At 38.3% G+C, this 26,919-nt stretch overlaps 1 protein-coding gene across 3 annotated transcripts in view; it reads right to left on the bottom strand.

The window, feature by feature from the left end:
• Positions 1 to 26,919, bottom strand: part of col11a1a (collagen, type XI, alpha 1a) — an 85,400-nt gene that overhangs the window by 18,481 nt on the left and 40,000 nt on the right. For all 3 annotated transcript variants that reach the window (XM_053342741.1, XM_053342740.1, XM_053342742.1), the window contains exons 29-49: positions 25,511 to 25,564; positions 25,283 to 25,390; positions 25,075 to 25,128; positions 22,852 to 22,905; positions 21,708 to 21,752; positions 21,458 to 21,511; positions 21,084 to 21,128; positions 18,879 to 18,932; positions 18,209 to 18,262; positions 13,592 to 13,645; positions 13,074 to 13,181; positions 10,378 to 10,467; positions 9,425 to 9,478; positions 6,115 to 6,222; positions 5,860 to 5,967; positions 5,259 to 5,312; positions 4,931 to 4,984; positions 4,602 to 4,709; positions 921 to 974; positions 787 to 840; positions 508 to 561 (exon numbers count right to left, since the gene is read on the bottom strand). In XM_053342741.1, coding sequence (XP_053198716.1) covers positions 508 to 561; positions 787 to 840; positions 921 to 974; positions 4,602 to 4,709; positions 4,931 to 4,984; positions 5,259 to 5,312; positions 5,860 to 5,967; positions 6,115 to 6,222; positions 9,425 to 9,478; positions 10,378 to 10,467; positions 13,074 to 13,181; positions 13,592 to 13,645; positions 18,209 to 18,262; positions 18,879 to 18,932; positions 21,084 to 21,128; positions 21,458 to 21,511; positions 21,708 to 21,752; positions 22,852 to 22,905; positions 25,075 to 25,128; positions 25,283 to 25,390; positions 25,511 to 25,564 — 1,422 coding nt within the window. The remainder of the gene's footprint in view (positions 1 to 507; positions 562 to 786; positions 841 to 920; positions 975 to 4,601; positions 4,710 to 4,930; positions 4,985 to 5,258; positions 5,313 to 5,859; positions 5,968 to 6,114; positions 6,223 to 9,424; positions 9,479 to 10,377; positions 10,468 to 13,073; positions 13,182 to 13,591; positions 13,646 to 18,208; positions 18,263 to 18,878; positions 18,933 to 21,083; positions 21,129 to 21,457; positions 21,512 to 21,707; positions 21,753 to 22,851; positions 22,906 to 25,074; positions 25,129 to 25,282; positions 25,391 to 25,510; positions 25,565 to 26,919) is intronic.

Below are 26,919 nucleotides of genomic sequence, written 5' to 3'. Positions count from 1 at the left end.
GACACCAGTGTCCTTGTGGAGTTTAAGAGGTTAAAGAAAAATACAAAGGATGGCTTATGTGTCAACAAAAAACAACATTTTACTTCTCGGCATTGTAGGAACATTAGAGTCCATAATTGTAGTTGATTATCTAAGGTGTTAAAAGTTACTGTACTCCAAGTGCCCTTTTAAAGTGTTGGTGGCCCCTCATATTTCATATTCCAGAGTCAATTTAACAGCCGTGGTGCAGCATTAAGTATTTATAGTGCAGCCGCCTGCCAAATGGCAGTAAAATGGACGAATCTTGTTGGAAGTGTTGTAAAATACACATTAATAGTGTCAAAGCACTAATTCAGACAAAAAAGGCTGGGCATATGAAATTAACAGACTGTAGGTGGTAACAAAGGGAGGCAGCTGGGTGGTCTAGAGTGGGCTGGAAGGGGTGGGCCAGCAGTATTTTACAATGTCAGTGCCCAACATCACGCTAAGCAGGCAGAACACCCTCGGGTGCCATGTTCTGACTCTTACCTTCTCTCCCACAGATCCCACGGGGCCCACTCCACCTGGAGGACCTTGGGGACCCTGTAGCAGGAAATAAAAAAGATGAGTTATCATCCATCACCTTGGAAGAGGATAATGGATCATATTGAGGCATTGGAGTGTAAGATAGAGTAGGTAAAGTAAAACCACTAAGAATGTCGTTATTTACATTATGTCACAGTGTTACATGGAACAGATTTTTTAAAAATCTATTCAGGTGATATAAATTTGTGTAAAAATACATTGTCATCAATTAACCATACATACATCAGCTCCACTAGGACCCTGAGGACCTCTGGGACCAGGGGGACCGGGAGGGCCCTGCAGAAAAGAGATACAGTGTTATTAAAGTCCATTTAACAATTATAAGACAACTTACAAGAAGCAGATGTGTCTCTTACCATGGGGCCAACATCACCATTCTCTCCCTTCTCACCAGGAGGTCCAGGAAGCCCCTGAGAACGAGAAAAATGAATACACAATCATATTATCATAAAAGAAAACAATCACGGTACAAGCACAAGGTGCTCTTGCATGAATAAGCAATGGTGTTCTTAATGATTTAAATTTGTTTGTGCTGTTACCCGTATTCACAACAGCTGTTCCTGCTTGAGATTTAATTTGAGATTGGATTTGGCTTCTGGAATACATTGTAGTGATACATTGAAATATTAAATATATCTGTGGGCCAGAACATGCATAAATGAATTACTTGAATCCATGGTTTAACTGCTGTCTCGTTCTGTTCAATGAAATATTCAATGCATATATGGTGAGCATGGCCAAGGACAAGTATACCACAAGATCAGCCATAGACCTGCCAAAACTACATAATAGAGCACGAGTAGAATTGAAAGCAGTGATGACAGAGGGAGTCGTTATCATTTAAGAAAATACATGTCAAAGAAATGCATTAAAAAGTATGATTTAGTAAAATTTTCCAAAGTAGTTGCTGTTAATGAGGACACCTCCACACTTGGGTTTGAGCACAACAGGTGGTATAAATACCCAGGCAAAGTCTGAGATGATTTTATGCAATTCTGCCTCCAGCTCCACAAATATGAAGAAAATACTCCTCTTCCGCTTGCTCTCCTTTTTAGTGACATCAGTGACTTGTTCATCTTCACTCAAAGGCGCAGACACAGATCCAACTCGCTCATGCATGTCAAATGAGTGGCCTGGTCAAGACCTCATATGTGCATTTGATCCCTGACATTTCTACCGGTAATTGCTGTGATTAAATAGCTGTACCCAGCTTTGCCTTCTGTGTGTGTCTGCTCTTGATTCAGAGGCAGTTTGTCATTAGTTTTAAGTGTAAGGTTGCAAGAGAGGATTATTCATTCCTCCACATGTGCTTACACCAACTTTTAATATTCATGCAGCTGAGGGAAAAATTAAAGACTCTTTGCTGATGGTTGTAAGTTTGTATGTCTGGTGTGTGGGCACTGCCGTACATGTAAGCGTGTATATGTTCATGCCTCTCTTAACAAGTATTTTCCGTGGGTGTTAAAAAGTGTGTGTACTGCATGCTGATTCCTCCCGTGCTGAGAAATCTCATCTGTGTAAAGGTCTCCTCTAGGCTGAGATCGTTAGATGTGCTACTAATTATGCAGGATGCTAAATGTGATCAAATGTGAGGAACTGACTGTTGGAGCAGGTCAGTCCTCACAATTAATGGAATCGCAATGGGAAGTGAATTACTCCCAATTAAAAGTCCATTGAATACAAACCTGCAGAGACAGGATAGCACCTTGGAACAATGAGTACTAGTCTATGTAATTTCATTAAGACAATGACCCCAATCTCTGCAGTAAACCATTGACGTGTTCAGTTTCAGAAGCTGCTTCCTAATAAAAACCGATAATTACTAACAAATGGTCTGCTACTGTGGGTAAGGTCCTTCCTTAATCAATTATTATTATGCTACTACAAAACATCATTAACCCTTGTTGTAGCGTAGATTGGTTTATGTGTATCTTTTACACATCAAGCTAATATACCTTTTAAATCTTCCTAATATTTTAGCTTGAACTATATCCTTAGACAGGTAGAATCTATTTTACCTGTTAATAACAAAATGTTGCAGTAAAAGCAGATTGTAGCACTGATGATGACGCCTTCTACTAAAGCTTTATGTACACTAACAAGAATCACTAGTCTTTAAAGAATACTTAACAAGGAGCATTGGCTGAATAGACATTTTGATGAGGAAAAAGTCCTTACTTTAATTACTGGTCAAAGCTACAATAGATCACAATACAACCTGACACAATAGATTCAGAGCATACTGTGTGGGCTATTGTGTAAATGTGAGTTTGTGAGTCTGTCTTTATTTGTGCTGTAGCATTGTGTGGGTGGAATGACACAGTGTCATAGCCCTGTGCAGTTTAAAAAGGTAATTGACTGATACTGATTCTATGTCATCACTACACATTGCTACTGCTACTGCAGGCTGAATGAGTTAATAAATGACTGGAGAAAGACCATATTTCAGTTCCAGTTCAGAGACACCAAGTGCATAGTACTAAAATATTTGAAAATTTAAAAGATATACTGTGTACAAATGTTTGAGAAAAAAACTACTACTATAGTTTTTTGTATTTTAATAGTTGTCCCATCCTTGTACATGCTGAATGACTGTCTTTCTTTGCAACAGGAGATTGATGCAAAGTAGCAAAGCAGCTAATTGTATGACTCTAAAAACTCAATTCAGAAAAATAATCTTGAACGAGGTTAGTTAAGAATGCAAAAACACAATTCCACAACAGTGCAGTAGTTTGTCCTATAACAAATGTAGCCAGATGTATGCTATATTGTTATAACAATATACCACAAAATATGAACATGATGCATATAATATTATGCCCTGGATTCAAGATTGTACTGTGTGCTTTGTCAGGTGATTGCTCATCTGAAGAGTCCAGCTCCAACTATACTTGGCTCAACAGGAAATGTCTTTTTTTTATTATTATTTTTGTGAAGCCAGAACCATGGCTCATAGAGGTCTGGATATTTTTATACCTCAGCAATAAGTTTCACATCATCCTGCTACAGGCCAGCCACCTCGTAGAGGCCTGGTGGCGGCCTAAAGCAGGTGAGAAAAAAATGTAATTAAATAAATAAAGAATAAAACAAGAAAACAGGAGCAAAAGGAAGGATAAATTTTAAAAAATTAATTTAAAAATATGAACCAGCTGCCCTGACCTGACCTGACCCATTGGAGTCCAACCAGAGATGTCCTCCAAGAGCATTGGAGCTATGTGTTTTTTTTTCTTTCTCTTCCTTGCTTCCTTTGGTTAACACTATTGCCCTTTTTTATTCTCTTGGCTCCCACACACACACACACCTACATGCATGCAAACTACAACAAGAAAATCTAAGGCAAACATGCAGTTTTTGATTGTTTTTTTCATTGTTGTTATTATTATTGCTGGTGTTTTGCTCCTTTTTCTTTTGTTTCAGTTTGTTTGAGTGTAGTTCTAGCTTTTGTCTTGTGCCATATCATATTGCCTTCATGTAGGTCACTTTGTTTCTTTAAAAGTCCAACAGTCCAAACCCCAAAGCTATTAACAATGTTATATAACAGAGAAAGCAGCAAATCTTCACATTTGAGAAGCTGGAGTCAGAGATTGTTTGTCATTTTTTCTACAGAAATTCTGTTAACTATTAAGTGAATACCAAAATAGTTGCTGATTACTTCTTTGTCTATTGACTAATCCATTAATCATCAATTTGTTTCATCTACATCTCCCAGATTATAGCTTTAAACCTAATCTGCAAATGTAAAACTGCTTAATAAATTAATCATCTACACTGTATTTATGACAAAGATAAATCAAATTGTGTGGCAATACTGCAAAGGAAATCCAATATAAAAAATAAAAAGTAGAGCTCCATAGTGGATCATAGCTGTTTTTTCTATTTAAAATGTAGACCTCAGTAGTGAGAGAGTTATATGAGACAGGTGTTTGTATGACACAAACAGGAATACTATATGAACAAGAACCTTATGGGTTTATTATAAGTTACTTACTATGTATTTGGATTGCGTGTATCTGTGTACATGTGTAAATGGTACTAACCTGCAGACCGATGGGACCAGGGGGTCCGGGGAAACCTCTGGATCCTTCATCTCCCTTCTGTCCGAACATACCCTGCTGACCTCTGGGTCCAGGCTCTCCATCAGCTCCCTGAGAACAACATACACACATCTTCTATGTGACCCTCTGCTCAGGTGTATTAGGAAGATCTTGCAGATTTAAATTCCTAATCCTTATATGCATGGTCTATGATTAAGAAATTCAGCACTGTATACTAAGTATCAGTTATCTATTTGAGATGCGACAGACTCCACTCATTCATGGTCCGTTACAGCAATTTTGTCAGTGCAAGATAGTTCAATTGTACTTACAGCAGGACCTGGGGCACCAATGGGACCTTGGAGACCAGCTGGTCCAGGAGGACCCTGAACACAAACAAGAAAAAGTTGCTATCTCAACATTTCAAAATGGTCACACAAATGTAAAAGTACTTATGTATGGTTTTGTGATTCATGAGTAAAACACAGCTCAGTCGTATTGTGATAACTGTATTCTGAATGTTAGCATGATGAGTATGTTTCTGTAAGTTGATATCCGATGAAAATGATGTAACGTTACCAACTCTTGAATTACTGTGAAGAATGGATGTCAATGTATGTGCAAGAAAGGAATAGGTGGACTTCGCCTCCCATATCGCACCTGTTCTCCCTTGTCGGCTTTGCTTCCCTTCTGGCCAGGCTCTCCAACCTCACCCTAGGAAAGACACACACAAACACACACACACAGTCAACCATCTCAGATCAGCTTTGCTTCTTCTCTAAATGTCAATAGCTTATGAAAAATCACTGAAATCCTTGGCTTAACACAAACAACTATTAGCTTTTAGCTATAATCTTGACATAGCACTGTATAGATGCATTAAGGAGACATAGGGTTTTAAATATCTAGTTCATTGCACAGCAAAGCTCTGCAGTGACATATGTTTGGCAGCTCAATAGAATCCCTTATAGTAACCTTAAGGGGCATAATGAATGCAGGAAATGAAACAAGCAACAGTATAACGCTTTTACATATCCTCTGGATGTGTATGCTGGCACATTTGGTAATGAAGATGGATAGGCAACAGTGAGGAGAAAAGAGAGACATGTTTTTGATGCAGATGGCCTGACTGTGAACGAGGGAATGAAGATTGATTGGCAATCTGCTTCTGTCTCAAAACGTATTCCAGTTTGGGAATGGAATGTGAGTTATAACTGGACCAACAGGATAGAATGGGGGGTAGTGAGTGTGGTTAACCAACCTTGTCACCATCTTCTCCAGGTGGACCCTGGGGTCCAGCAGGCCCGGGCAGACCAACAGGACCCTGGACACCGTCACGACCAGCTGGACCTTGAGGACCTTTCTCGCCCTAGAGGAACAGACATTTATTCCAATCATATTTTGAAAACTGAAATCTGCAGAACTGAAGGTCAGAGGAAGAGAAACACAGACAGAAACTATTAAGTTAACAAAAATGTGTTTGTTTGCCTCTGTGGGAGAGACATAAAATACTTACAGGTGCTCCCTTCTCTCCAGCGGGCCCTGGGGGACCCTGAGGGCCAGGTCTACCAGACAGGCCAATTGGACCAGCTGGACCAGCAGAACCTCTCTCACCAGGAGAACCCTGCAAGTGTGTGTGTGAGAGAGAGTGTGAGTGTGAGAGAAATAATGAGTGAAAAATAAAAAGGCAGAAGCCAGGTTTTGTCAACAAGTATATATCTAATAGTTTATTAGTCATCAAGTAAATATAACCTGAGTACACTGAACAATAACCATTGCCATTAAGACATCTACAAAGCAAAACTGAGTTCTGCTGCTAATGGATCAATACACAGATACACAAACCCTTTCTAAGAAGAAAACAGGAGGAGTAACACACAGTGAAAGGTGGCTTTTAAGTTCTAATATAGCAGTGCTGCTCCTTAAAAGCAGCAGGTATTATCTGCTATTGGGGTGCTGACGTCTTAGTGGTTCTCTGAGTGCTGAGCAGTTCACTCCTGCTGCTGGAACTGCATTTCTGAATGAAAGAGGGAAGGCTGCGGCTACCTCGTATCAGTATCCAAATAAAATGAATGAATGAATGAATGAATTGTGCATATGTTGCTGCCCCGTTTCAAGGTCTGATTCACAAAATATACTGCACTAATGACATTACAGTGCAAACATGCCATAAAATTCTGAGTGCAATTATTCCTTGTTTTGCAATTATCCATGTGGCAAAGTATTAATGTTGATTTAGTGCCAGGAACATAGAGGCACAACAATCTAAGAGAAAGAAAAATTAAATGTTCAGACCATGAGCAACAAATCCTGGCAGGAATTTAAATGTGACATAGAACGTATTTGACATTTAATTTATTTGTTTATAATAACCTTATTTTTAATACATAGTTTTTTTCTCTTTTTTTCCTTACATGTTTTCAAAAATGACGATGTAAGGGTACTTTATTCATTTATTTTCCATGACACAACTGTTATTGAATCCTGTCCCTGTATCCTCCAACATTGTCCACGGTTCTGACAGCCCTTATATGTAAGTGTGCTTCAGTTCCCCCCAACTCTCTGTTGATGCTAATCATTTCACTCTAACTACATGTGGCTATTAGCGCTGGGCTTTGTGAATTGGAATGTTTTTGCAATGGGGCTCATTTGTATAGAAAGGGGCCAATTTTGTGCAAAGTGTATGAATATTATCTCATTTAAATATGTTGTAATATATTTTCTTAGCAGTGCAGTTTTGGGTGCATTTCACCCTTTGCTGGTGCTTTGTGAATAACACGGTTTATTTTTGTCTTATTTGTGCAGATTTAACAGCCGTAAAAAATGCACAATTATTTTGTACATTCATTGTTCAGTTAAATCCATAAAACATAATGAGTGCATGGATGAAGGACACTCAGCATTTGTATCTCTGCACTGAATCAACTTACTGTGTGCCTGTCTACACATAAAGGTTATGTTTCCAGGAAGACACTGTAATATCAGACAATGTAATGTATTGAAAGAAATGAAATATAAATGAAAACAGTCAAGGCTCTGAGATCAAAACCTCAACATCAAAGATTATAACTTTTAAGATGTTTCTTTCTTTAATTAATTATGTAAAGGCTGTGATACATCATCTGTCATTTAGAGGAAGAATCACACTGCTTTCTAAAAAGTTTAAGGCCCTCCATCCTGGAAAGAATAACAGAAATGCAAAATACTGTGATGTTCAACATGGCAAACACTCATCCTAAAATGTATCCTCTACAGTGTGAAGTATAGGTGACACTTGGCTTAAACCTACATGAGGGTCATTTGACTTTCATACATTTATAATCTTCATTATCTTATAAACCATAATCTAAATGTATTGGTATGGAAGAGAGCGAGGGGGACAAGTGATGCAATGTCTAAACAGTCCTTTTCAGACCCAACCTCAAATGTGAATATGTGTCTCAGGTTATACAATACGTTTGCATGTTGATGTGCAAATAGTAAATTGAAGAGTTTAAGCAGGTTATTTTTTGTGTCAAATCTGTGGCCTTGGAAGGAAGGAAGTTAAAATACCACTATAAGCAAACTTACAGTAATATATAACATCTAATGCACATTGTAAGCAACTTCAGCATTGTACAATGTGTCAAGTGTTCTTTAAACATATCTAAAGAAAGGATAAGGGACTATGAAATGACTTCCTGAAAAAAATGTTCATGCTAAACCATATTTTCTAGCATTCTGTATTTTGTGCTTGTATTTTGTGCTAATTAAAAATGCATGAGTAGATGCAAATTTAAAAACAAAACAGTAAGATTCATAATCAGGAACACTCAAAAACTGTTTTTGCTACAGCAGCAGTCAATGATATCCTGCAAACTCTGCAGACAGTTTTTATGAGAACCTTTAGAGTCTTTGACAATCTGAGAAGTGCAGGCGCAAAGTGCTTGAATGAAACCTCGGGGACTGACGAGGGATGTGAAGGAGGAACGCCTGGAATGATTCTGTGACTCACCATATGGATACTCTCATGGCTGTGTGGTTTTGTTGTGTGTTTGTTGGTTTGTTTTTGTGTCTGTGTGCCAGAAGGCAATGGAGCAAACAGTCTTGATACCCAGCTACTCTAGCGCATGATTGCTCCGATGACAAATCGCTGTGTGCAGTGGGAAGAGATGAAATCCGCTAATGCTTTCATTGGAAAATTAATAAATAAAACACTGATGACGGCTTAATGATTTTATACCTATTACATATGTATTTAGTTCACTCTACTTAGTTCTGTGCAATTACATCCATGTATGCATAAGTGTTTAGAGGAAACCTCTGTAGCTATGGTTGCGGTGTCCTTGAGCAAGGCACTATACCTAGCTGCTTCATTGGATTAATACACAGGACATCAGCAGAATGCGTAAGTGTGTATATATTCATGAACGTACAGCACTACTCAACTGAAAAACGAGCATGTTGCTCATCAAAACCTTACCTGAGGCAATAAAAGTTAAAACAAATAAATAAATGTAACTTTCTTCCATAACTTTGAGAGTGTTGCCTAAAACACACAGAGCCCTCCCTCGTGGTAGAGTAAGGCAAGTATACAGATGGTCTAGTAGTTAGCCAAGGTAGATTGAAGCCATTTTTAAAGCATATCATGTCCAAATGATGTAAACTGCCCTCTGGTCCTTGGCATATGCGGGCCTCAGTGAAAAGAAATATACTGAACAAGCTTCCTCTCTAATCAATGACACAAATCAAGTGTGAAAATAAATATAAAGATTTAGATTAATATTAGCTCAGGCTTTCTTTTTTTAAAAAGTACATTTTAATATAGTGGTTAACAGTTTACTTACAACAGGACCAGGTGGACCTTGGGGTCCCTCTCCTCCCTTCAGACCTGCTGGACCCTGAGGAAGAAAGAAGAAAGAAAGGTGTGAGTATTACCTTGACATTGCTTTAAACATGGTTTAACTTTATATCAGCCTATGTGTTCTGTGTGCCGCCCTGCATTTCAGCAGGTGATGGGACTTTTTTGCACAAACATGTGTACAATTTTCTCTATCTCATTCTGTGCATTCAGGTGTGTGTGTGTGTGTGTGTGTGTGTGTGTGTGTGTGTGTGTGTGTGTGTGTGTGTATGTCTGCAGCTCCCTAGTGGGTCACAAAGGAGCACATGGCAGGATGGGTAATGAGTCTCTGCTGGCTCTGGCTGTGTGCTGGGGTAAATTACAATGGCAGAAAACAATCAGCTGTGCTGCTGGCCTGCAGAGTCTGACTGACCTTGGAGATGCAGGCGGCACAACACTTCCTCTCCCTACAGTATATCCATTCACAGGCACCACAATCTAATTGCCAACATTTCCCACTTAATAATTTATTGAGTAAATAATGCATACAGAGACAAATAACTTTCCTGCCCCCCAAAACATGCTGGCACTGAAATATGAAAAACAATTCAAGTCCTTGAGTTAAACCAGGGAAAGATTTTACAAGTGGATCCCTAACCAACAATTCCCTACTTCTGTAATAAAGGACCATGATGCATTGCAGCGGTTAAAACAGAGGTGTCAGTGGCGGTGGAGCGATTCAGAGGCACGCCTGTTCATTTGTAAGATGTCGCTTTGGATTTCCTCTGTACCGGATTGATTGCTAGGAGTGAATTCCAGGGCTGGTGTCTCTAATGAAGTGAATAGCTCTAGATAGACGCTGGTTCATTTGTTATGTAGCAATGTTCTGTCACTTTCTACTAGCAAACACATATAAAGCAAAGCTATGATGAATAGGTGCAGGTGGTGTGGAGCTCTTACCGTAGCACCAGGTAGACCTCTCTCTCCAGGGAAGCCTCGAAGGCCAGGGGGACCATCTTTACCAGTAGACCCTTGTGGTCCAGGGTCTCCCTAAACACACAATCACATACATTAGTGTTAGAGTTAGTTTGGATATGGTACATCAATGCAACACAATGATTGTAGATTACAGTGCATGAAAAAAAAATCTGTGCAACAAACAACATTTCTTTTCTGTTGGAGGATAAAAATATCAAACAAAGCCACATTATTTATCATGAGCATAGATTTCACAATGAGAGTAAAATCTGGAAAATATCCTCTAAGAAAAAATCCAGTCTGATGAGATATGTGTGCTCCATGGACTGTTGCACAACTCAGATTTATTAAGAATCAGATTTTGGCCATGATGTAGATAATGTAATGTAATTAAATTTGACAGTGTTTCTGGAACAGCTGTTACATTTTTCCGGTTTAAAAAATCAGAGGCAAAGATCAATCCCAGCCCAGCAGGCAGTGCAATCAGGTGTAGGAAGGATGTCTGGGAAAAGGGGAGAGCTGTCCATCATCTACTCTGTGGCCTACCTGAAATGAATCTCACCCAAGAAAAATACCATTTGAGCCTTGTCAGACAATGAATGTCAGTCTGAAAGGGCTATCAGTGTTCAGTCATTGCTGCAGCACCAGTGTGGCAGATTAAGCCTTGGCAAGAGCAAATTAAGAGCTTGGAAGAGAGCTTAGATAACTTTTTTTTTTTTAATTCAAAGTGGAGTTATCCACACACTCCACCTTTACTATAACTCTGCTTCTTGTGAAGTGTTAAATTGGTGTTGGCATAGTGTCGGTGTCAGTTTGGAGATGCAAAGCACATGACAGCTAAATCTTGCATTTCAGAGCTGCACTCCACTCAGACAGAACATTATAAATCACAACTTGAAAATGTCCATCCCACTTAAAGATGCTAAACTTCTTCCTCCTCTGAGCCCTCTGGTGAAATGTTTATATGAAGGTATGTATATTAAGACAAAGTATTAACTACACCGCTTGCAGCTGAGTAAGGACATGCTCTAAATTTCTAAGACAGAGATGAGTACAGAGTGTACAGCATATGACGAAGTTAATATGGTAAATACTAATGGCTTTGTTCATTCCACCAGGAACAGAAATGTGCTTGTTTGTTGCTGACATCCATCTTAATGGGCCATTAGCTGCAATTAGTTTGAAGCATGTATGTTTTCTGTCGAGTCATTAGTACTGTCACCACACTGTCAATACATAAGCCTCAGCTCTAATCAAAACCAACAAAGGTTTCAGGTCTCCTAAACTCAATGACATTTGGAGACAGAATTTGTGTTCATGACATCAGATGGAAATAACAGACAAAGGGCTGCAAAAAATAAAAATAAAGGGTGAAAAGTTCAAAATGTCATGAACACCAAAAACCTACAGAGAGAGATCTTTATTCACTTTTTCAGCTACACACATTTGCATGCTCTTCCCCGTTTCCCCAACCCTAAGCACAGACACTGAAAAACTCTAAAAGTTCCTTTCTATCTCATCTATAACAAAGGAATAGTGCCAATAATTGCAGGGTAACCTCATTCACTTTCCTGTTCATTTTTTAAATCACATCTCTAAAACATAGACATTTTACTTCAGAAAAAGTTACTTCTGGCTTCGTTCTCTTTTCCTTTTGTATTGGCAGGCTGACTTTATCTGCAAACAGGGAGGTACAGAAGAGTGGGCTTGAGAGGTATAAGAGGATTTGGGCTCTGCTGCCAAGACCTCCAAAAAGTGTCCCTGGCATACTGATGCACTGGCTAGGCAGAGCGGAGAGGAGAGGAGAGTGAAGCTGTGAGTGGCGAAGGGTTTGGAGTTGATAAAATTGTCTGCTCAGGGAAGACAGAGAGAAAATGAAAGCAGAAGACATGGGGGTTTGAGGGAGGGGATGGGGAGCAGGGGATGCTGAGTGGTCCTGGGAGTCAGGGGGTTGGTTTGGAGCAGCCCATACTTCTACAAAATGGCTGCTGTCTGTTCCTAATGGGCACTCAATTGCTGGGCAGAAAGGGCTGGGGAGGGAATTTAGCCAGACGCTCCTCAAATCTCAGATACTGTATCTTCAGTGGTCACTGCTGGAGTCTTGTATTGCTCTTGTATTGAGAGTAAAGATTTGGCGTTTGCTGGGGCGTGTTTCTGGATGAATTTATTGCTATAGATTTATTTCTACGTTCTCAGTTTTATTTAAGCAATCCTGCAGTCTATTGAGCCTTGCATGCCCTCTAGAAATATAACTGCCTGTGAATTCAGCTGGCTCAATCTGCAAAATCAAATCATGTACGATAATTGCAACTGCATAAGTTCAATTTGCAGCCCACCTCTATACTGTTGATCTCTCTATCAGCCTTCCTGGCTTCCTCTCTTCAGTGTAACTAACGCAAATCCAATATGAGAAATCCATGAGAAAAACTGAGCCCACTCTTTTAAACAAATTACTATGTATAACTGTAGGAGAGAAAGCGAGCTATTGGGCTGTTTTTGGCACGCTGCACTACTATAGAAAATAAATGATTATTTATTTATTACTTCCAGCCCAACTAACTACTTTCTCCATCCCCTTTTAATGCAGTATACTGGACATTAACTGTGAACAAGCCTGCAAGAAACTAATTTAATTGCTCAGTAGTTTAAGTTTGTTCTTGCTCATTCATCCAACTTACCTTTGCTCCCTCCTTGCCAGCAGCACCTGGAAGACCCTGCTCTCCGGGTGGACCAGGGGGTCCAGGGTGACCTCTCTCACCAACAGGACCGGTCTCTCCAGTGGGTCCCTAAGATATCATCAGAAGGTTAAATATCATTTGTAGTGTAACATAAAAATGATACAATATGGCCAATTGACATTTTCCCCCGTCTTTTATAAATAATGAGATACAATAACTGAAAGGGCTCTTCTACTCTTTAATTTACACCAATACTTCAAAGCGTATGAGTAGATGTTGTAATTTTGCTTCTTTTAGTCACAAAAAGTCCAATATTCATACAAATGAATTTCCTGCTGAAAACATTTGAGCTTTTATGCAACGATGCATAACAGATCAATTGTTTTAGAGCACAAAACATCCAACAGAACCTTAGTAATGTGTGTCTTTTTGTTACCCCACTGCCCTCAAGATGGCACAATCAAAAATGTACTCTTTAATAGTAAATATATTTATTCTTAATAATATAGTTCTTTTACCTGGGGTCCAACAACACCTCCTGGACCTGGTGGACCAGTTTTTCCTTGGAAACCCTGAAGAAAGATTACAGAGTTTTATTCACACCGTTATAATAACACTGGAACACTAAGCTTATCTATTAAAACTCAAGAAAATCCACTAGAATTTGTTTCAGCTGACAGGCAGGGATTTAGGTATTGGCTTGTGTATGTCCTTGATGTATGAACAGGGGTATATAAATGATTTACAAAATCTATGATACAGTTATAATTACATTCTACCAAATTAAAATGCTGGATGTTAAATATATCATCTTTTGATATGCTGTAAAAATTGATCTCTTCATAAAGTAAATGGATGCCTATTCTTTAAGTAGATTGATCTGATCAGAGACAAAAAAAAAACTTAAATATTTTATCCTTGTGGATCATTTGCATGCTGCAGCTATTACTACTGTAGAAAACGTATGTGTGTAACATGCAAATGTCAAGTACAGAATGTTTTCCTTCTGGTAAGACATATTATTTTCACCTGCACACTATGTGAGCATAATAACACCCTACGTTTTCATGGGATTTTTTGAGTCATTGACTAGTGGATAAAATTTCAGAATCCTCCCACTCCTCATTCTTCAAAGGTCATCTATGTGAAAGGCACTCTTATAAGAGTAGCGTAGCTGCTTTAAGAAATAGGGCAGTGCATAATGTGTGTGTCTATAGTGAGTGTGTGGTTGATCGAGTGCAGAGAAAAAGCAGCAGAAACATTACGTCAATGTGAGCATAGCAAAGAAAGAGGTTACCATTAAGTTGTCATTCTGGCAGTAAATGTACAGTACATTGTACAGTGTGTCAGTTAATAAATGCTGCAATTTCTCAAGACCAAGAAAGACCTCGTTTGTTATTTCCCCAACTGCTGCATAAGCTTTTAAGGTTAATTTAAGGTGGATTGACCTTTAAGTTGGACCAACTATTCTCATTTTAGTGTCAGAGAAAATGTGGCTAAGTGATGCATCTTCCTCAAAAAATATATTTGGGGAACCATTACAACGACCCTGCTAAATCAATGTATGCAGTAATTATCTCCTTGGTTCTTCACATCACCTCCCCGCTTAGTACAAAGATAAAATATCGCAGGATCTCAAAGGGATGCAAAGAAGATGAAGTACACTTGACCTGTCAATGAGAATGATGATGAAACGAAGCAGAAATAACTGTCTGTATATGTAGAGCGTACTTGGGAGCAGAGATACATGGATATTCAGATGTTAACAATAAGCAACAATAACCAAACTAGATTAAGCATCACTAAGGCTAAATGAATGAGAGCCTTTGGGACACCTAATTCAGTTTTGCTCATAGTGCCAAACCCAGTAAGAATTTGACCCCAACTCTACAGCTCTAAGCAGATTTTAGATACTCTTTAGAAAATACATGTTTCACAAACAATCCATACAACAGTAAGCAGTTGTTTCCAGCAAACAAGTGGCTTGTTATACCCACTTAATTTTATCAGGAGTTAGTGAATAAAACCAGAGCAAAAATGCCAGTGGGCATTGGTTTTACACTCCAATGGCAAAAAAACACAACTTCAGTAATTCAGTTGTTGCTTTTAGTCTGCTGAATGTATAATTAGGCATCTGCTAGCTATTGTATTAGCATGATCATTTGGTCAGTGTGTATTCCTACTCCCTAGTAGTCAGCAATTGCTTGCAGCTTCATATTTCCAAAGCTTTGTAATTTAAATGTTAAATGTCAACCTTTCCCAATGACACTTTTTAAATAACAATGATCAATCTGACAGTTTCCTGCACAAAAAACAAATGACTACATTTGGTTTCCTGGACTTAAGAACAATTTGAATATAATATAATAAAGAGAACTCATCCTTTGAAAGTTAGCACACACAATTTGCTCTGGGGGACTATATACTAATTAGTTGAAGTAAACATGTTGCATATATTTAAATACAGTGTGTGCTTGATTTGCATTGCAGTATGCTTAAAGTGCTTAAACAGCAGAGCAGACCAAGCCAAAAAGATAGAAGCTGAACATCTCCAACACTGCAGCACAAATCAAATAAACTTCTGTCTTCTGAGAGAGGAACAATCCAATCTGCATTGGCTCGAGTCCTCCTCTAAGCACTCTCTGTATTCCTCAAATATTAACCCTATGTGCTTATTAGTGAAGTAAAACAGCAGAGAGTTTGAGGATAAAGAATGGCTGCTATCCTTATCATATATTTTATAATCTAAGGAAAAAATATGTGCTAGTTTTATGTGAGCTGCTATATGCAGGGTGTATTTCCAGACATGTAAACATGAGGTGTTTTAAAAGAGAATTACATGAGTGAACACAGTGTTAGTCTATTATTGCTGAGAGTGATTAGCATAAAGCAAACATATCACCCTCCAAGGACAGAGTGCTGGGTGCACACTGACTTCAAGTATTTCACTGATTAGGGGTCCAAGCAGCGAAGCTTCACTGCTGGAATCCAACTGTTTGTGTTCTCATTATTAGGGCCTATTGTAAAGAAAGGAATTATTTATTATTCTTTCTGAAGTGAATTGCATTAGGTTGCTAAAGGTACTCGAAAACTCAACAAACTCTGCACATGCATCACAAGTGGTGAAAATGTGTGTTTTATGGGTCTTGGGTTTGGGTGTGGCAAAATGGTTCAATAGAGCCCCCTTCAAAAAGGTTGAAGGTTCAAACCCTGCCTCTGCCATACTCCACCTGGTCTTAATGGTAAACCTTCAAGTTCTTGGCCTGGCTGTGTCTCATCATTTCAGCTTGCAATCATGAAAAGCACACTTCATTAACAAATAAGAAACAAGCATCCAAAAACTTCTTGGACCCTGATCATTGTCACTCTCAGCAATCTACCATTTGATCCTTGAATCCCTCAGCCATCAAACTCTTTCCACAGAGGTATCACATTTATAACGGGTTTCATATGCAACTTATTATCCCACAACCAAACAAAGTTTTCAAATCCAAGCTCTTAGAAAGCTCATCCTGGCTGACTTATAACTCCAGGCCTATTGATCACGATGTGTTGTGATTTATGGTGATGTATTATTCAACGGAAACCCTCAGGCCATGCTGTTACAGCATGGCCCTGACTCAGAGACACAGACTCAAATCTTTATTTGCACTTCCTCAAATGCAACTTGTGTTGCCAGGGCAGGGTGGCTATGAGCATGTTTATTGCTGTGATCAATTCTCATATTGAATGCTTGTGGAGCATGTTCATCAGCGCATGAATCTATAGCTATAAGCACCTTAATGAAGACTCTATCGTTGTCGCTTGAATAACAGCAAAGGCAGGGAAGCACTCGTGTGTGGTGTATTATGTTATCTATAGGAAAGAGGCAGGCAGAAAGGGAAGCTTTAATGATAGAGGCGATGATCTGTCAAGCTTTTAGTGGAATTTATTGCCCTCTGAGCCTCGTCAAACCAAGGTGCACTGATGCATACCAAGTATGGAGGAATCGAAGCTGAGAGCAGAGGATTGCAAATAGATGTGATCAAGTCAAACTTTGCTTTGTTTTATTTTATTGTCATATAAATCTTATGTCCCATGGGATACTGCATCTATGCATCAATGCATCTTCGGTACAGATTTAGTACAGCCATCTCTCATTATAGTCATACTATCTTGAAAAAACTACATGAACCACTGTTCCATGCTGTTGCAACAACCTTTATGTCTGCTGGTTTAGTAGTTATACCTCAATAATTATTGCTCAATTATTTTAGAGCAGGCTGTCCTACACAAGGACACTTTGTTGCAACTGGAACATATCAGTAGATATTTGCAAACTTGCCAAAATAACAACAAGACAGAAAAGCTCCATCAGAAAAGGATAGTTCCCCAACTCCCTGGTGTCCATCTCTATGAGATTGGGGTCAGAGCCATTGGGATTTACTCAAACAGAGCACAGTGTGTGTATGTGTGTGTCGATGGAGACGAGACAAGTAGATAGACTCAGACAATGTCCACCAGGGCTTTGCCTTTAGAGTTTTGCTTTACAAGACATGTCTACTCCCTTGGTTTCCCACTGAGATGTTGTATCACTGATTGTAATCCCCCTGTATACAAGAGCCATACAGATAAGAAGTGAAGGAGGAGGAGTGGGGGGGATTCAATTGAGCTTACTGATTGGGAGGATCAGATCTGTCCTGCAATCAAGAGGCAATTTGAAGAATGAGAGCTAAAAAGATCTAGCTGGCAATGTGTACCTACGTGGCAGTGAATACATAGACGAACCAAAACAATTCTTGTGGTAATAAAAGACAGAGCACTGAAAAAGATTAAAACACATTGTCCTGCTAATTCAGGTTTAGCTGTTTTGGTTTTTATACCAAAAGATCATTTAAAGCCACTTGGAATTTAACATTTTATTTATCTAATGCCATTTAACATTTCTGAAAAACTGAGGTCACATTCCTGCATTTACAGATGCTATGGAAATATGTCACATCTGTCCAATGTGTGAAAAATGAAATCTTATTGAGTTTCTGGCTGAATCTAAGGTCTAATGTTTCCAAACACAGCAGGAAGTGAGTGGCTGAGACTGACCGAAGCCACACAGGTGACTGACAGCTCAAACAGGATATTGCAACTTTAGTACTCACTGTCTCTCCACGCTGGCCAGGGTGTCCAGGCAGCCCATCCTTTCCAGGTGGTCCCTGTTAGAAAATCATCAAAATACACAATCACTTTGTAGCCCAGCACATTCATCATCATGGCTTTCATATCTGAAAGGAATAATGACACGACCAAATTGGCCTTTTTGTTGGAATAAAAGTTTTTTTCAAGCATTGAGATTTTATATTTGTAGTATTGTGTACATGCTTTGTAAGCACGCAAACATGGTTTTCAGACTGGCAAAGTCATAGTTAGACTACTGGAACACTAATAAAAAATAAGGGGACTATTTTTTGGTTGAAAAGAACATCACTGGCTGAGGGCTATAGGTGGAAATTACCACTTGTCTCCTGCTTAGACTGGGAGTGAGAAAATGGGTTCTGCTTCAATAACAGTTAAACTAATGATCCCTGCACAGAATTAGGAATATTGCTATGTATTACTGCAACCCACGAACTACTTAAATGTAATCAATTGTGATGTAGAATGTCTGCACACTAGGCTAATTTGATATTGTGACAGTAGGAAGAGAGTAGTAGTAGAGAGAGTATATATTCTGAGCCTCAGGAACTAGCTGGAAGCTATATTACCTTACTGTAGATGGTTTTACTTTAAGATGTCAACTGCATATTGTGTTCAGGAAGAAGAAATACTTACAGGTGGGCCCTTTGGTCCAGGGAAACCTACTGGTCCCTGAGGTCCTTGAGGTCCCTGCAGTAAACAAACAGTCAGATTGATGACAGATGCATGAAGAATAAAGTTACAGTGGCTTTACTGCATTATGCAAAAAGAAAACAAAGACAAAACTTAAGGAAGTTTAAACTCTAGAGAAAGTAACATAAGATATTCAGTACCAAAAACTGCCATTTATTATTGCTAACATGTTCACCACGTCACAGATCCTGTACTCTGATTAGCTCCAAGTAACATCACATCTTTATAGTGACTGAACTTGGTCATACTCCAAAGGTCCAATTAGGCTTAATGTTACAATGTGATCTAATGCTTCAGTGGTGATATTTTAAGGGGAATATTTCTAGGGACATACATTTAAAGAGATACAGTCTGAGTAACTGAATAAACGACTTAAAATAAGATAAGGTCAATTTCTGTCACATCCCATTGCGATTTCACAGGGGAAAGCATAGTGATAACTCCATATAAAGCAGACAACAGGGATTTATTTTCATGTTTGTAATCCACTAGAATCTAACATTATATGGCCAGATTGCATTTCGGTAGAGTGCTTCCATTAACACACATACTGAAGTATGTTGATCAGCTAACAAAATCCCCTGTGATATAAGAGTTTTGAAAGAGCTAATTGGATGTTAAACAAATATTTTATTAGAAAATGTGTGTACCTCCAAAACCTAGAAGTGCATATCGTATATTCAGCTGGTATATTTAATAATAGGTTAAGAGCTACAGAAATATAGAACGCAGGTGAAAAATAAGACAGACGAAGAGAGGAAAGTAGGATCTACATCAGCAAATAATGAATAAAATAAGCAGAAACAAATGGAGAGAGTCTAAAATATGTAGAATGTGAGGAAAAAGGTCAGTGCAGTGCTGAACTGACAGAGATGTTCACATTCAAAAGTTGTGTGTGAAAGTTTGTTAAACTGAAATATGTTGATGGAGTGAAATTTTAGTAAGGTATACTGTTGAGGTAAAGTAAGGGTTTGGGATTTAGAGACATTACATTTAATTCACATATAAAATATTAGATGCAAATTGATTTTTATCTTTCGCAAACTAATTTAAAGATGACTTAATAATTTAAGTTTATCTTTTAGATCATGGCCATTCATCAGATTTTTCATTTACTTCACCTCACTTGCCCTGTTTGGGAACTGAAACCTCATTTTTTAAAATATATTTTGTGTTCAAAGAAACATAGAGCTGCAGAGGATGTTGAACAATACAGACACAGTTTGTGGCATCAATCTTATCTATTTAAACTGCACTCCCACACGGTATCTTGTAGTTCAAAGTCAAGAGCTGCCCATCAACATCTGCTTCAATATACTATGGATTATTCTAAAAACCTGCACTCTATGGAAAGTACTGGATGGTTGAGGGCAGGCATTTAAACTACATACATTCTCAACATACACTAAAGAACATTGACTGACTTGGCTGTTCAGTCAAACTTAAGCCTTGAAACTCAAATTCATAACTGAAAATCCTATTGGTTGATTTTAGGACAGTCACCTACAGACAGACTTTTGTTCAACTCCTTTTTGACATCTCTACAATCAACATTTTACATTTTCTATGCGACGCAGTGAAACCATATTGCACTAAAACAGAAAAAGAAACAAAATCTAATGAGAGGTATTAAATAACGTGGCACTGCTGGAAGGCTTTGATTGTGAAGCAACTACAGAAATCGTTTTGCCGCTGAGTTATCCACCTAGGGCTAACTCATTACTTGATAGTAATTGCTCTAAATCTCGATTTGGACAATTTTCTTTTACTCTGATGGTGAATCAGTTTAAAACACTGAAAAAGGGGAAAGATACTTTATTATAACTCTGCTGAGAACAGATGGCAAAGGGAAGGGATTAAAAAACAGCCACATTGATGGCTTGTTAGATGAAAGTTAGAAAAGGTACATGGCATTAAAGCTAAATCTCACAACCACAGCACCTGTTGCATGGCAGTATATTTACAGCATGGGCAGTAATTTTCCCTAACCAAAAAACGTATTATAGGGAAAGGAGGAAGAATATGACACATCACTGTTTCTAATGCAAAGACAATACTGACAAACTATTTATATCATATAACCTTTGTTTCATAGAACACATGTATTAAAGCCACTTCATACTCATACTCTGTGTGTGATGGACTTACTCTCTCACCAGGCGGGCCCGGAGGACCGTCATTGCCTGCTGTGCCCTGAAACACACAACAACAAACCATTATCAGTCTTTTTGATATATTTTTTCTCTTGGCTTTGTGCAATCACACTCTATTTTTTTATATGTACCTAAAAGTGCAACATTAGTATGTATGAGATAGGTGAAAGGCAGCATTATTCAGAAATGTGTCATGATTTTATTGGTTGGGGTAATTATTCAAGGCCACTGGTGGTGCCAAAATAAAAATAAAACAATTTCTGGGTAAATTTCAAGTTTCTCATCATTTTAAATACAGTGTTATACTTCTTAATAGAGTACTACAACCCTGTAAATAGCCTACAATTATAATCAGTACAGTTAGTGTACCTTGGGACCTGGTTTTCCTGTTGGACCTCTGGCTCCTCGACCTCCACGAGGACCCTACAGACAGAAAAAAAAAGAATTCAAGAGTCAGACAGAATACCTAGTACTATCAATACATAGTCTAACTTAATAGTATCAAATCCTAAAAAAGTGTTAGAATGCATAACATTTAGGTAGATGGATTATATGATAGAATTTAACAATGTTTAATGAATTAATTAATCATAGAAATCATGGATTGAACCATACATACCGTGGGACCTCTTTGTCCTCTTGGACCAGGTTTGCCTGCAACACCCTGTTAGACAACCAAAGGCAAAACACTTCAGGCACTCACACATACTGCTAGTCTGTCATTATTCAACATGAATCCACTTCTGACAGCACTCTAACATGTACCCAGCAGAAATGGCTACCATCACTTATACAATGACAAAAAGCCACACACCAGTCTGTTCCCTCATCTGAATTAGTGACCTTAGACTAAGATGAATTATGAATCAAACAGTGACTGTGTTAAATTGCATTTTCCTGATCTTTAAAAAAAACAACACACAAAACAAACACAAAAAAGTCAGGTTTGAAATCTTTTGGGGAAAAAGTAATTTCTTATTGACAACTAAAAGCACTGGAGTTGAGTGTTTATAGGGACAATACACACATTTTAATGGCAACAAAGAATATGCTAAGTAATATTATTTCCACTTGTTGGCTGACCAAAGTAGCAGAAATAGCCTGCCAACAACTGCAGCGAAAAATATTTCTACGATAGCTGCAAAATGGCTTTCTGGCTTTAAATCAACACTGGCTAAAATGTGATTTTATGAAAAAAGCACTGAGTGTTTAATTTTGGCATGTGGCCTTGGCATAGCTGAGATAATGCACTTCAAAGTGACCATTAAATGACTCTGATGTACTCAACAAAAGAATTGGCTAATTTTGTTTCCACCACTTTATAGATTTAAGATTATTTGAAATGGATACCTCTTCAATCATTACTTCACTGAATCAGCAGTTTTATTAAGATGAAACAATTAAACCAGGGAAATGTTTGATGGTTGACATGTTGACGTTTACCTAAACGGGTCTCCTTAAAAGTTAAAGTTGTACACTGAGCAATTTCTCAGCACTTCTCAAAAATTGTGAGTGCAACTTATTTTCGAGCATAGAAATGGGACGAGGGGCTCAATGAAAGCGCAATTGCTTCCACATCTTTTGTTCTCTCCCCAACATTGATTCTGCTGCTGTTATTTTTTGTGCCGAGTCACTATACAGATGCCTTCATAATAGGAATCAATTTTCTTTTTGTGCTGAGATATGAAGGTGTGGTGATTTTCATACACAAACAGAAGCACAGTCAGTGTACTCTATGTGTGTGTGTGTGTGTGTTTTCTTACCCTGGCTCCTTTCTCGCCGTTTGCTCCAGGGAACCCAGGGAAACCACTCGAGCCCTGTCAATAGCAGAAGGAGTTATCATGGAGGGGAATGAGAGAAAGAGAGAGAGGCTGGGTGGGTCAGTGCATGCATGATAATGAGCGCTCATCCTGTCTTTATCTGCAGTATTGTTGGATGTCACCTTCATTTAGTTTCACAAAGTTAACACCATGGCCCTTATGTAAAATTCAATGAATTTAGCATGAGTTTTGAAATATAAAACATATCACTTCTATGACCTTAACACTTTGTTCCTTCGTGATTCATTAATGTTGTTTTTGTAAAAGTTGCTTTAATTCAGTTGGGCTGAACACCACATTGTTTGGACAGCTTAGTAGATAAGCTGACAGAAAACTAGGGAAGAGTGAGGGGCACGATGTGTAACAAGGGTCCCTAGCAGGAATCAAACCAGCGACTTTATACTTATATGGTACATGTTGTAACCACTCAGCTACCAGGGTACTCCTGAAAAGCACTTTTGAATATAATGAACATGTTGAAGATGTAAAACACGTTCTATGGTATTCCTGTGTAGTGAGAGGCTTATAAAAAAATCCCCTAATACTTCCTGCTTTCTCAAGAGAATATATCAAATTCCCTCACTTTCCCCACCCTGCTAACTCTGCAATGTTCATCAAGCTAGTAAAATGGAGATTCTGAGGCAAATGATCTGGAATTCAGTAATCATGTGAGGAATGCATGCACACATGCAAAAATACACATGGAGAGAGGGACGTTTGAAAAAAGACTTGTATTCACAAGACAAGGTGACATCATTTTTCTTTAGTTAAACTCTGTGAGTAGAGATTTAAAAGCACCTTACCCATTTTGTAGCACCTCATCACATGTTGCATTGGAAACATTAAATTCAAATGTAAGATTTCCGTGTAACAAAATTTTGCTCTGCTAAAACGTTGATGTGTTCCACAACTGTGTTCATGTTTTGTGATTGTGAGTGATGCCCTTAGGCCATTTCAACCACACAAAAACCACAAAAGCCTATTAATTCAAAATAAAATATTCTGCTGTTGTTCATCACTAAAATATAAACTTTGGGGCATTTTACAGGTCAGGCAACCTCTGACATTAGAGTCATGCCAGCAGCATAAAAAAACCTAAACACTGGTTGTGAGTCCTATTGCGTAAAAATGCCTGTGGCATTGTTTCATCACAATCCAAGCTGGCAGCAGTTCTCAGCATCAGATCATCTTCACTTACACAAACTTATTCTACAGGATCATCAGACTTTTGGGTAAGCTTTGAATCCAATGGACAGCAGTCGTTATGATTTAATGTTTAGAAAATGAGCAAACGCAGGGTGAAATGATGTCTATGAATAATTTTATATGATGCTGTGCATGTAATAAATGCAAGAACATGTCTTCAGCTGTTACAGGAATCTAAATAATCAATAGCTTAGTTAGTGTTCCCTCAAATCTTGCTCAACCATTAAATATTTATGAAAACTGAAAGGGAAAATGTTTTTTTCTGTAAGGCTCAGCATGTAGCTATTATCGTTAATAAATCAATCAACAGAAAGAGGGTGCTGTTCTTCAAGTACAATCATTGCTGAGACCTTACTGTGGGTGACTGAAGGGAAATAAGAGGTTTTATATTTTTAAAAGTTTAAATTTTAAGAAACACGAGAGCAACCCAATGAAAAGGGAGTCATCATTATAATTATGCAACAATGACTTACAGTCAAAAGTGTGGACACATCTTTCCATTCTCTTAAATTACAAATCTTTGACTGGTACTAAATATATAAGATTCCTACAAATAGCATGTCATGATAATGTGATGTTTTCAATAATATTAAGCACTCTTCATTTAGCAATACAGTGTGTAGACGTACATTGTACATATGATTGACAATAAAGCCTTCCTCCTCCCTAAGAACGCAGGTAGCACTTATCTTCACTGACTCTCATGCTGATGTGCACCAACATGGTGAATGAGAAGTTGTTTTTCCTCACAACAGTAGTTATAATTAATAATATGATGAAATAAATGATTACTTATCCTCATTTACATGAAATCATCAAGCTGTCCAAGGCTGATGTTTGCATTTGTTGTGTCATGCCACTTTACTCTGATAAATGTGATGCCCTCACAGAGCAGACTGCTGCAGTTTTTGTGCAGACTTTAAACAATCATTTACTGTGGTGAGAGTGACACTAACTTACCTTGGGTCCTTGTCTTCCTGGATAGCCTGGCAATCCTGGGACGCCCAGTTTACCCTGAGAGACATTAACAACATACTTCAGCCCAACAACACAACTTCATCACAACAAAAGCAAGGTTAAAGAAGAAAGCAGCTGAGGTGAAAACATGGCTTGTTATGATTCTTAATCTCAGCTTTCAAAACTTTTTTTTGTATTATGGTGCTATTACCTTTTCCCCAGCGGGACCAAGAGGACCTGATTCTCCACTAGGACCAGATCGGCCTTTAGGACCCTCAGGACCATCCTCTCCACGGGGCCCAAGCATGCCAAGCTCACCCTATAACACAAACACATAAAAACAATTAACATTGAGATGACACCATTGTTTCCATATGAACAATAAAGACTGGCCTGGAACAATGGAGGAAGTTATTTATGTGACAGACAAGCTTCTCACCCGGTCTCCTTTGATTCCCATGTCTCCCTTGAAACCTGGGAAACCATCCTCGCCCTAAAATGAGACAAAAAGTTATTGCATTTCTCTTCAGCTGTTTGATTATATCATTTTCCCACTGAGAGACTTTAATAATTGATTATTTCGTTCGTGGCATTGGACAATATATTAAGTCTTCTGACATTTTGTATTCATGGAGCATCTGTATTGAGCTTGATGTTCACGGCCTTTCTGTGGATCACTGGATTGATGCTGCTATCTGCTGGTCACATAGTGGAACAGCACATGCAAGGCCCTCTGTTGAGGTGTTGGTCAATGAACTGACTCTGCTGTGTTAACATACAGTACGCGCCACACCTATAGCAGCTGCACCAACTGATATTGGGCATTGGGATTTGGGATATATTGATGTAATAAGTCAATAATAAATGTCTAATACATCATTTTCCAGAAGGACAGACACTGGTTTGAATATATCATACACTGAATCAAAATTCTATATAATGAAACTAGATGAGAATTTTGTGAATTTTCTAACTGAACCAAAAATGTTAGCATCAGCTCAACAGGAATCAAAGGGATGCTCAAGGACATCCAAAACAGTCAGCCAAAGCTGTCACTATTTTCTTTGACACTTTCTCTGTCTAGTCTGTCACCTGTCCATGTTTTCAACCCATCTGATGCATAATGCAGCACGGAGCATGTCTGATGCCAGAAACTCACATCACGAAGACCACACACACACACACACACCTGGGGTAAAGCACATCCTTTATTCATAACAAACCCTTTCTCTTCAAGGTTTTGGCTTTTGAATCTCTTCGCTATAAATTATTCAATAAAAAAAACTGATATGAATACATGTCCCTGTAGTGGGAACAACATCCCACAGATAATGGATTTTATACAGCAATATAACTGTATTGATCTTAAATAAACTTCATTGATATTAAAAGGCTGCTTAGTTTAAATTCTATGGTGACACACGGTCAAACACCTCAGAAGTGCTTGAGACACAATGCTTTCTTTGAAACTAGAAAACCTTGAACATGACAGCTTTACATTTAGAAACTGATTGAGGGTCACTCAAAGAAAGTTTCTATCTCCACTGACAATGGCTATTGACTGACCTCTGCATGGTGCTCTCAAGCAACAGTAGCTGTCTACTCCAGCTCAAAAGAGTCAAAAGAAATGTGGGAGGGCAGGTAGAAAGTCACAGTCAAAGTTATATCCATGACATCAATATATTTACAGGCTGTTCCCAAACTTTATTTTATATTTTAACCTTACTCACAAATTGTTTAGACTGAAGGACTTATAGCTCATCAACCTGTTTAAACTGATTTGATTAGTTAAATAGTTTTTAAATTAGTAAAATGGCCTAGAATTTTAGTTAGTTAAAATAACTGCAA

The sequence above is a fragment of the Scomber japonicus genome, chromosome 21, assembly GCF_027409825.1.
Source record: "Scomber japonicus isolate fScoJap1 chromosome 21, fScoJap1.pri, whole genome shotgun sequence".
Classification (NCBI taxonomy): Eukaryota; Metazoa; Chordata; class Actinopteri; order Scombriformes; family Scombridae; genus Scomber; species Scomber japonicus.
This window is presented reverse-complemented; position numbering and strand designations above follow the sequence as displayed.